This window comes from Periplaneta americana, chromosome 8 (genome assembly GCF_040183065.1).
Source record: "Periplaneta americana isolate PAMFEO1 chromosome 8, P.americana_PAMFEO1_priV1, whole genome shotgun sequence".
Lineage (NCBI taxonomy): Eukaryota > Metazoa > Arthropoda > Insecta > Blattodea > Blattidae > Periplaneta > Periplaneta americana.
The window spans coordinates 86,720,414-86,741,337 of record NC_091124.1 but is presented as its reverse complement, the minus strand read 5'-3'; the positions used below and the strand labels follow the sequence as shown (position 1 = coordinate 86,741,337).

Below are 20,924 nucleotides of genomic sequence, written 5' to 3'. Positions count from 1 at the left end.
CCTAAGAAAAGATGGAGGCAGCAACAATTTGGAGCCGGAACAGGCTAATGAAAGGCCTAAACCGTGACGTAGAAGAAGAAGAAGACCTTTCATTAAGCTATTTTGTTAAGCTCGAGGAAATAAAACTAGCATCCAAGTTATCAATTAAATTTGTCAGTAGTTCAATCCAAGGCAAAATCGCCTTCTATAGCCATTCTTAGAAAGGAATTGTGTTCTGTTTGAGGATGAAGATGTAGAGGTCTTCCGCACTTCGTTACCACAGGCAGATGACATCATTGTAATACTAGCATAACTTATGTAGAGATTCAAATCTTATGACATGTGAACCTTGACTGTTGAAACAATGCGAAGTCAACGCCCATAGTTTTGTTTGTGTACAATTGTGACCACTGTGTTACGCGTGGCGTTCGGCAGAGTCCTCCACTGATGCCTCTCGTCTCGACCTCAATTGCGTCTTCATCATAAGAATGGCCATAAAGCACTGGACTTCATTTCACAACATTTACTCCTGATTAAAATGTTAGTAGGTTAAGTATGTGTGCACATCAAGACTTCTCAATTCCATCCTTTCTCTTTCAGGGAGTCCCCAAGCTCCATGTTTATGTGAAAAGTCTGCACTAAACTCCAGCGCTCAATCCATCAAAGGGTCTTCTTGGATAAACCGTTAAGAGAACGAACATACGACGGATTTCCCCAATGGAGATCCGAATTCAACTCTCGCGAATACAATTTGAATTTAAAATAGACATCAACATCATCATCATCATCATCATCATCATCATCATCTTTGCAAGATCGAGGCCGACGGCTTGTTTTTTTTTTTTTAGTGGGCTATTTTACAATGTTGTATCAACATCTCAGGTTATTTAGTACCTGAATGAAATGAAGGTGATAATGCTGGTGAAATGAGTCCGGTGTCCAGCACCGATAGTTACCTAGCAGTTGCTCATATTGGGTTGAGGGAAAACCTCCGGAAAAACCCTCAACCAAGTAACTTTCCCCAACCGGGATTCGAACCCGGGCCACCTGGTTTCGCGGCGAGATGCGCTAATAGTTACTCCACAAGTATGGACCGCTTGTTTCCTGCCTACTCATTATAAGAAGGTTGCTCCTTGATCATGTGTGCAGTACGGCGTAACACTAAAGACAGCATAGGACATAAGATAAGAAACATAATATGTACTGCTTCTATGAAAGAGAACTGTCTGTTCTTCACTACCGGGAATCGAACTCGGGTCCACTAAATTTACAGCATCAAATCCTACAAAGCTTGAGTCGCACATTTGTCGGTTATTTAGCGACTACTAGGTTGTTTAGCATCGATGGAACTGGTGATGGTATTTGCAGATGTGAGCCAAGGATACCGACATATCCTTCATAATTCGGAAAACCTCGGAAAATACCCAAGCGGGAATTGAACCCACTCCCGAGCACAACTCTGGATCAACAGGCAAACGCGCCTGCCTCCTGAGCTACGTCGGTGGCTCCACATATGTTAATTCGTATTTAAAATCATTCAACACAATATTGGTATTATGTTTTTGTAAATAAAATCATTGAAATAAGTCATTAGCTCTATTTAGCCCAAAAAGAATGAAGAGCTTCGTATTCTCGATAGTTGAGAATTATTAGCAGCAAGAAAAAAATTATCTGTCCTAACGATAAACATTTGCACATAGAGGCTGCATCATTATGGACAAATAACGGGTTAGGTATACAGACTTATTCCACCATGGCCCAAGATAATGTTCGTTACGACATTTGTCTCGGTTTGTCCAGTCTCTTTTCTACATTTCAATCGCTACTGATATGTCAATTTTGGGAATATTATTTCCCCATTCATCGTGAGTGTTGGATGCATACATAATATATTTTAGTAGGAATGTATGTCTTCCATTCTATTTCCTGTTTGCAATTCTCCTATTATTATACTGTTTACTTGGTGTGTGGTCTATCTTCTCACCAGTGATAAGAATCTCATCTGCATGGCTCGGACACTCATTTTTTCTTAAACTGAATTTTTATTGACACACATCGGTGTTACTGAAATGATATTGTAACCTATAATTTTAAGTTTATACAGAGTGTAAGAGGTAAAAGTGTCATTATTTTAACTAAGGATTATCCATATCATAAGGAAGAAAAAATGTCCTTACAATTTGTTTCTATTTGCAATATTTAACTAATTATTAAAGTTTACAATATTAGACGTTTCGCTCGATAGGGAGGAGTGAGTTTATAACTACACAGTACCGGTACTGCTCAAGCGGGTAAAGACATACCATTACAAAACAAATGCTCTGTTCTAATGCAGGAGCGGACCATGATAAATAATACTGTTGTTTACATAAAACGAGCAGCAAATACAAACATTCAATCTCATTAATAGAACATTATGGTAAATTTACATTTTATGTAACAATATTGCTCCATTTTTGTCGTATGTCTAAAAAATAAACAATAGTGGGTTTCTGCACAAAATCACACGAACCTTTTTCTAATGCAAAATTTTAATCTCTCCCGCTTCCATAAAGCAGTATCATTTTTACAAATTTCTAGTTGTGTGATTTTCGAAACGGGGTAAAGATCGTTGAGAAACTGCTACAAAAGTTCGCCGATTAGGTAATCTTCTTTGAGGAAAACGTTGACGGTACATCCTTCTTGTCTCACTTGAATTACAACGACTTTCTTCATAAATTAATAATATATGATATTCCTAAACTGTAAATTACATTGTAAGTTGTTTATTGAATACCCTGTACTGAACTCTCATCCGCGCGGCAGTATAGCTATGGACAGGGAGCTTGAACTCAGCTGGACGTACTTATGTCTGTGCAGAGTACTGCCTGCTGAACACGTTGCCACGTCTCTCATGCCAGAATATTAACAAATTTAAGCATGCAGTTTTATTAAATTTCACGAAAACGTAATAGAACACATATTTATTTAAACTAATATTAACTTTTTGCTAGATATACCTACTGATGTAATTGCTTTCGTAATTTTACTAACGATGTAAGCAGTATACCGCAAATAAAATAAAAAAGAAACATTTCTTCTGGGAAAACTATGTTGTATTGCCATTTTTTGATCGTGTAGACCGTCCCCGACGACTGTGAAAAGGACGGCACTTACATCCTTTATACCCTGTATGTATTGGTATGTGTTTTAGAAAATTATACTTCGTTCATCCAAAAGTTGGTGTATAATATTGTTAAACTTTATAATTTGTAACAGATCCCTAACAAAGATAAACTCTTAAAGAAAAATTTTCATTCGGATCAAAAGTTATTTTATCAATTTAACAATATTTAGTCCACTGCTGTGGAGTAATGGTTAACATATAGTGAAACGAGCGGGTCTCGTCTCAAATTCTGGTTGGAACAAGTTACCTGTGGGGTTTTATCCGAGGTTTCACCTCCCAATCAATTGAAGCAGAATTTCTGGGTAACTTTCGGCGTTGGACCACGGACTCATTTCGCTTTTGTTAATTTATATTCCGTCTATCATCATTCAATAGTTTCAAGTCGACCGAAGATGCAGCAGGTGTAATACAGTGAAATTGGGTACAGATGGCATCTGTCTGACGAAATTGCACAAGACCCAGGGGACGAAGAGGCAATCATAGTGGACTGCGTCGGACCTGGGTGATGTGTAGCTGAATCGACAGATGGCACCAAATAGAGGAACAGGATACCTACAGTAATGCTATTTTTAAACATATTCCCCACCAGAACTGAGACATTTGTCATACCAGGGATCAACAGAGAGGTGCACAAAGCGACACAAGGATACAATATTGATCCCATGGTATGACACATGTCTCAATTCCAGTGGGGAATATGTTGAAAAATAGCGCAACAATTGCTGTATCTGTTTCAATAAATATTTCCATGAAAATGTGTTTTTTTTTGTAGACGGCCCCAGGGAAAATCACTTTCTGGACGGCCTCGTAATCGCGGTGGAGTGGCCAAAATTTGTATAAGCGCTTGTTTTGACATTATTAACATAGTGGAAGAAAAAAATTAACTTTTTTATATGCTCTCATGAGAATGTTTGCTTGCAAGTTTAAAATTGATGTATGTAAATAATTATAAGAACGGAAATGCTGATCCGAATACAGAAATGTGAAGGGCCAGCGTGACTAAACCGTTGAGTGACAATAAATCACATCATATCATATCATATCATATCATATCATATCATATCATATCATATCATATCATATCATATCATATCATATCATATCATATATCATATATCATATATCATATCATATCATATCATATCATATCATATCATATCATATCATATCATATCATATCATATATCTATCACATATCATATCATGTCATATCACATCATATTGTCTCTTGAGGAATTTCAGGAAATTAAACACAGTAGGCTTAGTATCGCAAGGCTGGTGTCGTATTGCGGTCTTCTGGGTTGTTTTGCAGATTATAGGGTGCACACCGGGCTTTTTGTGCCTAAGTGCCATACCTTTAATTCAGAATAAGAAGAAGAAGAAGAAGAAGAAGAAGAAAAAGAAGAAAAAGAAGAACTCGAAGTCCTCCGCCTTGCATCTGTGGATAGGACATGCGTTCCCCATCCAAACGGTGCGCGGTTCGATTCCGAATGTGGGCAATGAAAGAGATTTATCTTTAGTCCAAGAGATTGAGTGTTTATCCCTTGACATGTGCTGTCCTGTGTTATCTCAGCGATGACTCTGTGCCATGCTGACCAAACAACTAGGGAGGCCCGCAATATGCCCCTATCTAGTAGGCTTATTGGTCGCTCCCCTACACTGCATTGGACTATAAGTCAATAGTAAAGGAGGAGGTGAAACAAACGAAGAAGAAGACGAAGAAGACGAAGAAGAAGAAGAGTAACTCAAAGATGAAATTCACTACAGTCGGTAGTACGTTGATAGCAGAGTTTAAGGTTTGAAGTGGGCTAGGAATGGCCTGCAAATTTTACTGGAACTCATGTTATTCAGAATCTGGACACTTTTAAGGCTTACAGTAAATCTACAACACAGGAAAATTTTTTATTCGTTCCGAACGAAGTCATGGAAAGAAATTCCAGTACCCCTAAAAATATATCGCCCTCCTTCGGATTTCAGTTCATGGGCCTGGAACTAATATTGGGTACGGTAATATTGTTAACCATTACTTTTAGAACCTGAATCCCTCGAAGTATACGTTTATCAAGTGTTGACAATTTTAGTAGAATTGGTAATAAGACTCAAGATACCAAAATTTCTACATTGATCACAGGTATAAATACACAGACACAACTTTAGAAATATGGACATCTTCGTAGCGAAAATTTGTTTCAGTCTTTTGATGTATCTCTTAATCGTTACTGTACTTTCTCCTTCAGTACCATGTTTATAAAAATGCTGGCCTTTTATCTTTACGATTCTCATTCGAGTAGGCTTATTTCTTTATAAAAACAGCAATTCAACCACGGCTTGACTTTCTCTCTAGGAACTAACTAATTATCTTGTTCACAACGGTTAGGTTCTTCTCTCAAGTAGCGTATCAATACACGGATTCATTCTTCTGAATACTACACAAGACCTTCGTAATGAGTTCTGAAAGGGATTTTGTATTTAAAAACAGTTTTCGATTTAGTTTCTCTGACTTTTCAGAACTAATTATAGAGTCTCACCGTAAGATCTCTGACTGAACAATTGAAAAGTCCACACCTGTGGAGTAACGTTAGCGCGTCTGGCTACGAAACCAGGTGGCCCGGGTTCGATTCCCGGTCGGGGCAAGTTACCTGGTTGAGGTTTTTTTTCGGGATTTTCCCTCAACCCAATATGAGCAAATGCTGGGTAACTTTCGATGCTGGAGCCCGGACTCATTTCACCGGCATTATCACCTTCATCTGATTCAGACGCTTAATAACCTAACATGTTGATAAAGCGTCGTAAAATACCCTACTTAAAAAAAAAGCAATTGAAAAAGTGTCACCTAGTTTGTTGGGTCCATGATGCTTGTTTGGACTAACCAATCAATATGTCTTACGACTCATTCAGGCCTGGGGCGATAGGATCCATAGGGTAGAATCTAACACTATGCCTGAAAAGTGGAACAAATTAAACCTAATTTCAACACAGTAACTTTACCATCCCTAAAATTTAAATCCGAAAATTTCAGATACATAAATGTTTTGTTTTCAAAAACTGAATTATAAGAATTTTAGTTTATTTGTATTGAAGTTACACGATCCAACAACTGTATATCTTAATAAGATACGCCGTTCTTCTTATTCTGTATAAGGTTACCAAATTTCGGAGAGATCATTATCACGTAACAATTTACCAGAATTTCTGTAGTTTGAAATAATAATAATAATAATAATAATAATAATAATAATAATAATAATAATAATAATAATAATAATAATAATAATAATAATAATACAGTCGAACTTCTATATCTCGACCTACTAGATTGTTTCAATATCTCGATGAATATTTATCTTCCCAGTAGGAAATACATTTTCTTTAACTTGATTTTAAGATGGAAATGAAAGTTATGTGCAAAGTGTAAGTAAAATTGAATGAATATGAAGGAATATCATTGCTTTAATATTAGCATTGTGCATTAGTATTTTCCTTCCTTTGAAAGTGTCCTTCTCCAGGAATCAATCGATTAGTACTAATCCTACCCCTCCCAATCACTACAAACAGGTCGAGGGTTCAGAATGACAAGGTTCTATCTAGTGTTTAGTCAATTTTACAGGAGAGCATTTTTTAAATTTGGTTGTTAATAAAATCAATGCAGATAAGAACCTTTTCAAACTAACTTTATCGCGAACATTGAGATATCAACATATAACTTACATGGTAGATAGCTGTGAAGTAGCAGAATTCAATGCAACAAAAATGTCAATTATGCTAAAAATGTCAGATAGAACCTTGTCATTCTGAGCCCGCGAGGTATCTACCGTAACACATAGCACAATGAGCACCACTGCGAGGAATAATGACGTGTCTTTAACATTATTCTTCTCAATCTATCAGCGTATTCCGAATCTCACCGGTCCGGTGGAATCAATGACGTCACGTTGCAACGAAAATAAGGAACAAAACTGCTGGAAGAATCGATGCTGTCATGGCGACAGTGTAAGTGGTTATCTGTGCTACGCTAGCAAAATTTTGCGAAATTTTCTTACTGCCATCTCGTTCAAAGAAAAGAGATCATAAACTACTTATTTCTTGAACCGGTAGTAATAACTGGTCCGTTGACATGTTCGCTCGTAAGCCATTAACATATTGTTTTTACGTTGTGCTCATTACAAACAATGCAGCAGAACTAAAGCAGAACACACCGCCATGACACAACAGTGCACGATGTCATTCGTCTGCTAATTCCCGCCCTATACAAGAACCAATCAGATTCACTGATGGCGGCTGATAGAGACTGCCACCACCTCTGAAGTTGATGGCACCGGTGCGACACCGGTGGAGCATCAATGACGTCATCGGTGGAATTCGGAACACCGTGATGCCATCGGATTGCTCACCGGTGAGATTCGGAATACGCTCTTTGTTATGAATTGCTAAAATCATTGTCCTGAGAAACAAAGAAAGCGTCTATGGACAACGTAGACTTCTCTTTGTTGAAAGTCAAGCGGTATGGGTTTCCCTAAGTGAATTTACAGTCTTAGGAAAACGTTTTGTAGCACAGATATTTTATAAGTCCCAGAAAGGAGGCAGTGTGCATGATCAGACATACAACGAAACAAAACTAATTTCATTACGTCAACTAGTTGCTCTCTTGTGATCAAGTCGCTCGTCCTCTGACCATGCGCACTGCCTCCTTTCTGGGACTTATAAAATATCTGTGCGACAAAACTTTCTTCTAAGGTTGTACAGTAACTAAAATGTTTAGAACCTTAAGTAGACTCACCAAAAGCAAACATTTTTGGTTAATTCAGTCTTATTTTTTATATCTCGAATTTTCGATAACTCGAAGCATTACTAGCTTCTGGAAGCACATCGAGATATCGAAGTTCGACTGTAATAATAATAATAATAATAATAATAATAATAATAATAATAATAATAATAATAATAATATTTTAATAGGTTATTTTTACAACGCTATATTAACATCTTAGGTTGTTTAGCGCCTAAATGAGGTGAAAGTGGTAATGCCGGTGAAATGAGTCCGGGGTCCAGCACCGAAAGTTATCCAGCATTTGCTCATATTGGGTTGAGGGAAACCCCCGGAAAAAAACCTCAACCAGGTAACTTGGCCCGACCGGGAATCGAACCCGGGCCACCTGGCTTCGCGGCCAGACGCACTAACCGTTACTCCACAGGTGTGGACAAATAATAATAATAATAATAATAATAATAATAATAATAATAATAATAGAACATTAAAGAAAAGGAAATTCGTCATACCAATTTATAAACGAAAAGTATGAATGCGTTAGTAATGGATTCATTCTTTCCCTCGGACACCAGAGTCAAAACTAAGCAGAAGAACTGTAAACTGTAGCTCGTCCTTCGTTCGGAGAAGTGCCTAAATATGGACTCGCAATTGAAGTCAGAGAGGATAGTGAGAGAGTCCAGTTAGCGTGGTCACAGGTTAAACCGTAGCCAATGTGCTACGGTAATTATCTCTGTTGTGTAATGTTTTGTCCGAGAGGAACGGGTTTCACAACCTGGCTTCGAAACGCTCATTCATTCCGACGCGTCTGCAGTGATGAAACTCGCCAAGATGCACATGAATCTCACGTTAACTCAAACCGGACATCAAAATCAAATGTGCAGATGCATTCCATACACATGCGCAATCCTTCAGCTTAATAATTTAACTCTACAATGTGTAGCCCTATCACTTGCAGCGCGAAATATTAATTGATAGATATCTATTCGTAGGGAGTCTGGTGACAAAAAATCGGTCACAAAAGTGATTAGTATTTTGTCATAATTTTCACGTATAGTGAAAATGTTTCTGAACAATTCGGTTCTTTTATCATACCACAAATGATATCTCATTTATTGTTCCCTGTTGGTAATAATTAAGCAGCATGTCTCGAAACATCGATACCAAACAACTGAAGATTTGAAGCAAGCCTATTATGAGGCATTCAGGGAAATCGCACCGCCTTTGCTGAGGAAAATTTCACATAGGACATGGGGCACATCATTTTGTGCCGCGATAATGATGGTGTCCATACTGATGTTATGGATCACTAAACAAGCTGGAACGTAAAGTATCAACCATTGTCACACATCTGGTATGACATGTTGAAAATGGATGCACGTCAACATACAAACAAGGGAGAGGGGTGACAAGACTTTCGGACTTTGCTGTACACTCGTTAAACAGAAAAGAAGATTTCCGAAGGAGAGTAGGCTATGAGTTATTAAATTGTCGTTTTCTGCTTGCAGACCGCAATTACTGGTACGAGTCTGCTCGCACCGCCATTCGACGTCGACTGCAGGGCGCTGCCCTCCCGGAACCAGAGTTGTTCGCGAAGAATGTGATTCTCTTCGTGGGTGACGGCCTAGGTATGGCTACTCTTACAGCGGCACGCATTCTCAAGGGACAGCGCAGGGACCAGTCGGGAGAGGAGGAACAACTCGCCTGGGACCAGTTTCCTGCCGTAGCTCTAGCTAGGGTAAGTGATTCGTCACATTTATTTGTACATTAGTAATAAATATCTTTTAAAGGCTTTAAGTTAACTTTAAACTAATATCCTTCAAAGCTATAAATAAAGATTAAATTTCTTTAAGCCACTCCACTAGGTTCCACTCAACGTCAATGTGAACAGAACGATAATTCCAATCCCCAAATCTTACTGGATGCTGGCAATTCGGAAGGCGGTAGTCTGCTAGCGTTTGCGTCGAGAGAGACAGATAGAGCAAGGCAGCGTACAACCACAGTCTAGTATATACAGTCACGAAGCTCAATACGTAGGAAATTGCATCCATAGATAGTTGCTAACCACTAGGATCGCTACTATCGTCTCATCACAGACAATGCGAAATAGTACCGGCACAGTCTATTGTTCCTAGTACCGTCAACAACTCAAGCTTCGTGACTGTATGTACTAGACCTTGGTACAACATTGCCACATCGTACTTCACGCGCACGTGCAATACAAATAGCGCAGGAGAGAAATTAAATTATCAAAAGACAATAATGACCTTAGCTGTTGATTACTGTAAGCATGACACCAAACAAAAACTCTTTCCTTCACTAACAATGTTCTTTGCACGGTTCTAAATCCCACACCACATGCTTCTGCAATCGTCTCTTGCGCGTTGGCAACGTTGCAGCCAGCATCAAGATGGCCGGCAGCGTTCTGCTCGTCAACGTTTTTAAAATAATTATACACCTTAAATACTATTTTCCGTGGCTGTCTGTGCAATACTTATCTTTTACAGTCCCTTCTTCCATTTATTTATCTTACACACACAGTAAGTTAATGTTAGTTTTACTTATCCGATGTATTGAAACACTCACACGTGAACAAACGAACTCGGAAAGTGCTTGTTATACACTGAATCCGATTGGTTCTACTGTACAAGCTTGTGACGTCACATACCAGAAATGCTACGGCGCATATAGCAGCTGATCGCCTTCCAAAATGCCGTCTAGTCTTGTGTCCTAACATCGAGCTTTTCGACAAAAACAGGGGTAGCATTGTGAACTGTTTCCGCGATTCTAATGGAACGTTAATAAAAAATAAAAGCAGAGTTTGGAAGAGCCGACTCCATTGAAAAGCGTAAATCAGCCACTTAAAAAAAATTAATTATTTCAGCTCACTTTCCATTAATATTCGTCGTAATTTAATACTGTTGTTGAAGGCTGGCCCATATGTCGCAGATGTAACAAATAGTGAGAAACCGTTAATCACCCACTACCAGGATCGTTCAGTCTCTGAAGGAAATTTTTTTAAATGTTTTTCACTTAAGACACTACAAAGTGGGCGCAAAGTCCCGTTACTGCCTATAAATATCTCAAATATATATATAATTCCGGTCATAATGTAGACATACATCCACTTTACACAACGGTGAGTCCTAAGTGTCCAAAGCAGTGATGTCAACGAGAGCGCAAGCGTGCCTCATCGCCCGTGTGCGCCGTTCAGAGCACGTACGGCACGCAGGTACAAGTCACTGATGAACTCAAGAGATGTCACAAGACATCGAGGAAGAAGTCGTACAGTAAGTTTCAGGCTGACTGGACTCTTGACTTCTTATGTAGTGAAGGAGGAGATAACGTTCTTTGTCTGATATGTGGAAAGCATTTAGTTAGAAAGAGAAGCTATGTGAAACTCCTGAAATTATTAATTGATGTACATAATGATGTATTGAAATTTTGTGGTTTTGACATTAAATGGCAATAAATATATGTTTAGATGTACTGTAGAGGTTCTTCCTCACTGCATTGCATTTAAGTTTACAGAATAAAGTACAAAAAGAGAATTATGCTAATAGCGTAGACTCGTTACGAATTCTGTCTAAAAATTGTCAAGATATGTCGTCCATAGACTTTCAGTTTGACAATGTTCCTTATCATTGTGATGTCCTTTGGTTAAGCCGAGGAAGAATTCTCGCAAGGTTTTTTTAATTGTGTGAACAGAGCCAATTTGGAAGTTCGCTTTGCCGGGTAATATATCCCAGGGTACGAATATTTTCGGCGCAAATTATTTCTATATTTGGCAGTAAGCACGTATGTGAGCAATTTTTCTCACTTATTGTTTTCTCACAAAACAAAGACTAATATCAAGATTATCTGATGATAATAAGCGTGCTATGCTACGTGATGTAGCAGGAAACATAATTTCGCCGTACATAAGAAGTTGGTGTCGGAAAAAAAAAACAGAAAAAACACTTCTGTATTAGACGAGAAGTTAGGAATTTAAATTTGTTTCTATAAATGTGATGTTCGTATGATAAGTACATTATTAAGTATGTAACAGTTACATAGCAATACATTACGTAGGTCTCATTATCTAAAACCGCTAAGATAAAGAAATTATACTATGTTTATTATTTATCCCAGGCCTATTATTTCAATTTTCCATATGCACAATGTCCTGTAATTTCTTTTACTTTTGTATTCGTAAGTTTAAAACAGGAAAACAGTATTTTTAAACTAGTTGGATTATTAGATAATTTTATAAAAATTAATTATATTGTAGCTATTATCTGAAACTATATAAGTTAAGGAGAAGCTATGCTTATTATTTATTGTAGCTTACTATTTTATAATTCATTGCATTTATTAGAGAGGTACACTCTACAAAACATGTTCTGATTTCTTGTTGTGTTGTATGAATGTAACACATTATCTATTATTTAAAAACAGTTTAATTCATCTTGCAGTGACAAGCCAATAGAGTTCACGTTGTTCACCCCTTCTTATACTCTGCTGCTGCCTGCAGAATAGATTCATTGCTACCAGTGAGCGCTTGATCGCACGCAGAACCGTCTACGTGCTCTTATCTTGACATCGCTGATCCACAGGATTAGTATGTCCCCCATCATTCTCCTCACACAAAATAATGCGTCGCGTCGTCAGGTTCGGTATGCCATTCGCCTCAGCACTGCTGGTGTAATCTGTTTGAAAGCGCGTGGCAATGCGTCCTTCAATTCATCAATGGTGTCGTACCGTTCCTGTGTAACAACGCTCTTGATAAAATCCCACAGTGCATTGTCACAGGTTGTGAGGTCAGGACTGCGAGGTGGCCAGTCGAGAGGAACTAATAAGATGGGTGACCCACGGTCAATCCAACGTTGTAGAAACACCTCATTGAGATACTCGCGAACGGAAGTGACATAATGGGCTAGCTTTTCCGAAGGCTGGACCCGGAACGAATCCATATACTTAAGCTTACAGCGGACCGTTTTGCGCCCTATATGAGATTTATTTCTCGAAATCCAACGGATAAGCATTGGATGATATTCTTGAACCCGACGCTGACAGGCGGTCCAACTTAGCCTGTGTACTTTTCCATAAATCATAAAAATAAATAAAAAATGTACAGTGTAGGCCTACATACACCTTATTGTAACATTTTTAGAATTGCATGAGATGTACGAACTTTCGTGGAATAGGCCTATGTATAGCACGGGAAATACTTCAATAATAATAAAAATTAAAATTAAACATAAAAAAATCTTAATCCGTGGCGCTACAGCCCGTGAAGGATCTAGACCGAGGGAATTATTTGAGAAACTTGTTACGAAACTTAAACAAGTGTCCATAACATTAAGTAGTTCTCAAAAAGGTAAAAAGAAATTAAAAACAGTGTACCTCCAAACATACAACATTCAGCGCGCGTTGTTTACGTGTGGAACATTGTCTCAAGTTTAGGATCTCCGTGTGATCACAAATATGGTATCAAGTTCAGAGTCTTCAAGCACTTGATTCCTGTAAACTATCCCCGTGTGAATCAGGTATAAGAGTTTTAAATTGCACTTTCTCTATCTCTAATTTAATGTAACAAGTTTCTAAAGTTGTGTCTACATATGTAACTTCATTTTCAAGTGAAAAAATGAGTGAACAAAATTCACTAATTCCAAAACAAGGGATATACTATTAGTTATTAATGGAGAAAAATTCACTTTTCGGTTCTACGCGCCGAGCTCTCTGAACACTGAGCTAAGCCGAGGCTCGATCCATAGCGCCGGTAACCATAACAGACCAAAAATTAATCTTTACGAAGGGATACACATCAACGAAAGAAAAATAAATTTCAACTTCTCCTGTTGGAATCGAACCCAGGTCAGATAGATTTCTAATCGGAAAAGCTATCATAATTTAATCATCGCTGAAGATTAAATTTCAACTAGGATAGAAGAAAAACTTCAGTCGTGTTATGTAGTGTATGTTTTTACATTAATTAAACTTACGAATTGTAGTAGGAAACTTGCTCAAATATAGGCTATTACAAGCATGATAATAAATTAATGATACTTGAAAACTTTATATTCATAAACCCGTTTTGTCATAACACAACTCGGTTAAGAGATAAATATTTAGAAATGGGATTGTCCTACTTACCATTGCTTGTTCACCAACTGCATTTCACATTCACACTTGAGCCCGACGCACAGGTGATCACAAAAAATCCGCTACGACTGGCCTTGACTAGTGATCGTAACTGGAGAGGTCACTGTAGTATCTGTGCGTGTACCGAAAGTCGTCGTCGTCTTCTTCTTCTTCTTCTTTCTTTTATTTTACGACGCTTCTGACATCTACGGCCTTCCCGCGTCTATAAACAGTGGAGTATGTTCTCGTAGCAGAAGAACAGCAGTACAGTGTATAAAATTCTGATAGGTATATTTTCCACTTCTCATTACTTGATAGATGTCACCACTGCTTAAGAAACTTTATTTATATTTTGATTATGATCTTTACTCCTCAATATGTGATTAATTAAATGTTTTATAATCTTGTTTGGAAGATGAAGTAAAAATACCATTGATACCGGAAGTTGAATATTTCTTGTTATGAGGTTATGAAAGAATTTATCATTAATATGTTTATTTAATGGACATCCTATTATAACATAGTCTAAGTCACCATATGCGTGGCAGACACAGTACAGATTCTCTCTCCTGCCAAAGTTGTATAATAATACAGGTGTTATGAATGTTTTTGTACGTTATTGTATGAGTAGAGTTGTTATTCTTTTGTCATATTGTCTACTGTGTAACCATGGTTTGCGTAAAATAGAAGGTTGAATTTGATGATAAAAATTCGTCACTCTGTTATTTTCCCATTCTTGTGTCCGTAATTCGTTTATATGCTCTTTATATTGGTGTAAAAAGTCTGTAATAGGTAAGACTATATTACTTATCGCTAGAAGATCGTCTTGAGCGGTAGATTTCGCCATACTGTCAGCAATTTTATTGCCTTGCATAATTATTCCTATGAGCTGGGACCCATGCAATGTGAATATTTGCTTTGTCTAACTTAGAAAATAGGTGCCTAATATTGGCAATGTAGGTACCAGTTTTCATTGACATGCAATTTTGGTTTTATTAAAGTCTGTTTAGCACTAAGAGAGTCGGAACAAATGACCACGTTATTTAATTGTTTGTTTATAATTTCAAGAAGAGCCTGTCTTATGGCAAATGTTTCAGCAGTGAAGAATTTCATCAGCCAAGATTACTATAAAAAAGACTGTAGACTGTATTTGTAATAAAGTGAATTTGTCTGAACTGTGACTAAATTGAGCTAGGCTTCCAGGTTTATTTAGCTTCCTGTAAAGCTGGTTTGAATAGTGTTAAAGGGAAAAATTGTTCCGGGACCAGATATGAAACCCGGGACCTTTGGCTAAGCGCGTCAACGTTCTACCACAGAGTATCCAGGAACGAACACAATTTTGGTCCAAGGGAAGAACTGGACCGAGGTTGTGTATCGTTCCTGGATAGCTCAGTGGTAGAGCGTGGTGTGACTAAACTGTCATATATATATATAGTTACTTAATGAACAATATGTTCGGCCAATTTATAATGGATACTTTTTAGTAGGTTATTTTACGATGCTTTATCAACATCTTAGGTTATTTAGCATCTGAATGAGATGACGGTGATAATGCCGGTGAAATGAGTCCGGGGTCCAGCATCGATAGTTACCCAGCATTTGCTCATATTGGGTTGAGGGAAAACCCCGGAAAAAATCTCAATCAGGTAACTTGCCCCGACCGGGAATCGAACCCGGGTCACCTGGTTTCGCTGCCAGACGCGCTAACCGTTACTCCACAGGTGTGGACTATAATGGCTATTACTGCTATTTCCAATTAATAAGTTATTTTTATATAAATACATCAATGAAGTTGATGTTCAGTAAATTTAGAATATATTTTAGATTTTGTCTCATTTCTTGTCAATGGACAATGTTTAAAATATTGATTGGTATTGTTAGCTGCATACTCTGAAATTCTGCACCAACTGTTACTCTTTGTTGCAAAGTAATGTGTCTCCTGTAAAATTATTATCAGGTAGTCCACGAACGTACGTATATTGAAAACGATATTTTTCCCAAATAGGTGCGCACTTAAATGTTCCATGTTACAAACTGTGGGTTGACACCACCTCCTTGGAGAAAATACTGAGAAGGTCCATTAGACTCTCTTATAATCCAGAATTCTATACAATGGCTGTTAGGAAAATGTACTCCTTTCCCCCCTCTCTTGACTCATTAACAATGAGATACAGTGAAACCACTTCTTTTAAACTAATAGGCCTATCAGTTTTATAAAAATTAATTTTATTCATTTATAGTGACCTTCCCAAGAGCAGGCCTTTCGCTGCAAACCCAGCTTTCTCCAATCTTTTTTATTTTTTGCCTTCTTCTTTGTCTCTGCATATGATCCATATATATCTTAACATCGTCTATCTTCTTAACTTCTTCTGCCCCGAACCCTTCTCCCGTTCACCATTTCTTCCAGTGCATCCTTGAGTAGGCAGTTTCTTCTCAGCCAGTGATCAAACCAATTCCTTTTCCTCTTAAACTAAGAAGTGATAAACTAAATGGAGAACTCTGGTTCGATATCCGGCGTAGGCAATGAAAGAAATTTGTCTTTAGTCTAACTTATGAGATTGGATGGTTGTCAGTTATTCTGTAATTGTCCTGTGATGTCTCTGCGGTGGCCCTGCGTTGTGCCAATCCCACATCCAGGGAGTATAGCAATGTGTAAATGTCTAGTGTTGATTCAGAGACACCTACACCGCAGTGGTCTGTAAGTCGGTACTACAGAGGTGAAAGAAAGAAAGAAAGAAAGAAAGAAAGAAAGAAAGAAAGAAAGAAAGAAAGAAAGAAAGAAAGAAAGAAAGAAAGAAAGAAAGAAAGAAAGAAAGAAAGAAAAGGAAGGTAAGACAAAAGGTGAAAAAAGAATGAAACATTAAATGATAAATTGATTTATATTGAGGAAAGTCACAAAAAGTCCTTATAATATAAACCTTCCCATTCTTTACGAGAGCGGAATTTTAGCCACTCCACTGACTGAATTGTTAGGTTTAATTCGTTCTCAATATCGTAAATGATTGTTACGAACCAACATCAAGCATTATGGTATGCATCGACTATTGGAATAAAAATTTACAATTTCCCCTCAGTCTAATTCAAAATTCACTTACTACTTTCTTACAGTTAAATGAAAGAAATGCAAAAGTAAATAGAAAAAACAAAATAAAAATTTGGGGGCACAGGGCAAAAATTCTGTGAAAAAAAAAATCATACATTCTTTAGGCAAGCATTTGTTCGCTTCCAATTGACTTAGATCATTCATTTTTTTATCAAATTGATCCCTAAACAGTGAAGGATGTTGTAATCTAGAATGAACTTAATAGCATTTCTCACTTATTTTTATGTAACTTTTTCTAACATGTAATAAAGTTATTTTATTTTTTATTTATAGAGAGGCAATGCTATTGCTTTGAAGTAAATTAGTTGGTTTTAGAATACAACATAGCTCTATGTCTGAGCTTCAATTTGGTGTTTGAATTAAGTCGATAGCTCAATTCTAAGCATACTTTTTACTTGCTCAAAGGCTAAAAAATGTTGAAAAAATTGAAATAGGGTAAAAATGAAGTTAAAGTTTAAATTCAACCTAGGTAACAAATAACTTACTTTTATGCTCCTAAAACCCTCCTGCAACATAGGTGAGGCACTTCTTGTTCTTGAGGTCAACTTTCTTCTTTTTCACAGCCCTCCTGTGCCGTCTTCGCTGCTGTTGCTCAGGAGTGCACTGCATATTGGCCTTCAGGGTTCAGGTCTAGTCTGCAGCTTTCACACCAGCCATTGTGCTTTTTCATAGGGTGATGCCCACCTTCCGGAATATGCCCAATTCAACTTCGTTGCCACAATTGAAGGGGCAGATAGCATCCATGACCCCAAGTTTCAGGGTTGTACGACCTACATACGTTTCTTTGGGGAACGTCTTCAAATCAAACCATTGAAAGACTCGTTTGCATTCTGAGTCTTGGCATGCAAACACCTGCTCAGCATACTGGTGTCTGTAAGTCTTTCGTAAACAGATTTAACCCACTTCTTGGCGCAAGGAGCTGCGCTTGGAGTATGAAAAATTAAATTTCGTCCATCAATAGTGGAAAAACCTAAACATGTTATACTTATTTACTTACAAATGACTTTTAAGGAACCAGCAAGTTCATTGCCGCCACATAAGCCCGCCGTCGGTCCCTATCCTGAGCAAGATTCATCCACTCTCTATCATCATATCCCACCTCCCTCAAATCCATTTTAATATTATCCTCCCATCTACGTCTCGGCCTCCCTAAAGGTCTTTTTCCCTCCGGTCTTCCAACTAACACTCTATATGCATTTCTGGATTCGCCCATATGTAGCCTACTACATGCCCTGCCCATCCCAAACGTCTGGATTTAATATTCCTAATTATGTCAGGTGAAGAATACAATGCGTGCAGTTCTGCGTTGTGTAACTTTCTCCATTCTCCTGTAACTTCATCCCTCTTAGCTCCAAAAATTTTCCTAAGAACCTTATTCTCAAACACCCTTAATCTATGTTCCTCTCTCAAAGTGAGAGTCCAAGTTTCACAACCATAAAGAACAACCGGTAATATAACCGTTTTATAAATTCTAACTTTCAGATTTTTTGACAGCAGATTAGATGACAAAAGCTTCTCAACCGAATAATAACAGGCATTTCCCATATATATTTTGCGTTTAATTTCCTCCCGAGTGCCATATATATTTGTTACTGTTGCTCCAAGATATTTGAATTTTTCAACCTCTTCGAAGGATAAATCTCCAATTTTTATGTTTCCATTCCGTACAATATTCTGGACACGAGAAAATCATATAGGCCTACTTTGTCTTTTCGGGATTTACTTCCAAACCAATCGCTTTACCTAAAAACTAGAAAAATCAGGCTATAATATGAGACAAATAATAAAACTTTAATTTTTTTAAGAAAAATTATCATTCTAGGGGTCGACGCATACCTTAAACATTAAAAATAACGGGAATTCCTGACCATATGGTTAGCTTGCTGCAATATGCTAGAAACATTAACAAGAGAAACTAAAATGAGGCTTTACGAGAGAGAAATAAATCTCAAATTCCCTGCTTGAAATCAAACCCATGTCTACTGAAATCGAAGCTAGAAATTTCGCCGTTCATTCATCGTCAAGTATAGACTTGCATGTGTACACGTTTTCTCTCACAAAACTTTCAACTTACCTGATCCCGACGCTCCATATGCCCAGTATGCTCCGCAGAAATAAATATTACAGCACTTTTCGTGTTAGCTAAATTAAATGTAGGAAGAAGAGACGCAGGTGCAGGTAACTTGTATCTATTTCACTAAAGATAGACGATGAAAGAAATTTGAAACTTTTTTGAAATACATTGTGTGTCAGACTGCTCCAGTCTGAATTATAGATGAACTCGTCTTTTTAAGCTTTTAAACTTTGTTTCCTGGTAAGCGCTGTAACTAAGGAACATGGAGAAATTGTTAACATGTTTTGTTGAGATAAACAATGTCTCGTTTTTACTCCATATAAATGCAATGAAGTGAACGTTCAATAAACGCAGGACAATGCGAACTTATTAATTTATTATTACTGGAATCCTGACTTACTAAAGCAAAATCCATGTTACGAATAACATTTTGAAATACATACAGTATATACTACAAAGTAGTTTTCTTTTAATACTATGATTTGATCGATTATTTACTGTGTATTGTTCGTCATGTATGTGTTTCATATAGACATAATATTATTTTATATTCTATACTTTCCTATTTTTGCAAGAAAATGTATAGCCTACTTTTATTTTTATCCTTATTGAAGCCATTAACAATGAAAAAAGAGGATGACTTTTTGTTGTAACGGCTGCTAATAGAAAAGTAGTGTTAATTTTATTAGTAATTGATATTATGTGAATATTGTAAGAATAATTCTTTCAGTTCTTATAATTCGTTTGCATTAATAACGTATTGGTATTGAGATGTAGGAAGAATATTAATTCCACTGTATACAATATTAATCAGCGGCAGACACAGAAGTTTCACCAAGAAAAGCCTTAGGGCCCATTTACAATGAAAATATTAACATCAACGCAAGTACATAAACGTATGACATGAACATAAGATGCGCCTTACCATTCACAATGCGAACAGAACGCTAACGTCAAAACAAAACAGTTGAAAGGTCTGGAAAATAAAAAATAATTGATGCTTCGACGTTGAATAACGATGTAGCAGTACACTTTATGTTCCTACAAACTGTATTAGTGTGTGTGCCGTGTACTACATTTGGTGCTCTAAATATTAATTTATTTCACAGTTGAAAGGAAAGAAAATATCTTACAGAATATTATACAGAGACATCATTTTATTTTTACTTCAATATTTATTGTAGGTACCAGAGTTTTTTAATGTACTTCCCTCCCATCCCTTCTACGAGCAAACTTGCACCCGTCCTCCACACAGAACCAAGGCCGTGTATGCAGTCAAAGTCGTCTTACGGTCACAGTATACAGTACTGAGTGAGTGAGTGAGTGAGTGAGTGAGTGAGTGAGTGAGTGAGTGAGTGAGTGAGTGAGTGAGTGAGTATAGTACGTTCCAGAAATATGGTCGTATTTTCCAGTGAATAAAGTGCATTCATTATTTAATCATTTTCTCACAGGTAGCCTACTGTGTCCGTTTGGTTACGTCGCATTCTGGTTTCCCCCACCCGTTTCTACTGGCCCCTCTGTAAAGGCTAATACTGAGCTGTCTTAGCTCTTTTCTGAAAACATTTGCTTTAGGAATTGGACGTTTACCTAATATTACAAAATGTTTAAAATAATATAAATAAATTTCCCGTTAAGTAAGTAACTTCCACTTGACTCCCTTCCCCCTTTCTACGACCTGCGACATAACCACTTGGACGGACAGTAGATGGAATTT

General features: G+C 37.4%; 1 protein-coding gene across 4 annotated transcripts in view; it reads left to right on the top strand.

The window, feature by feature from the left end:
• LOC138704857 (alkaline phosphatase-like) overlaps positions 1-20,924 on the top strand; it is a 670,581-nt gene that overhangs the window by 427,456 nt on the left and 222,201 nt on the right. For all 4 annotated transcript variants that reach the window (XM_069833189.1, XM_069833188.1, XM_069833187.1 and 1 more), the window contains one exon: positions 9,419-9,648. In XM_069833189.1, coding sequence (XP_069689290.1) covers positions 9,419-9,648 — 230 coding nt within the window. The remainder of the gene's footprint in view (positions 1-9,418; positions 9,649-20,924) is intronic.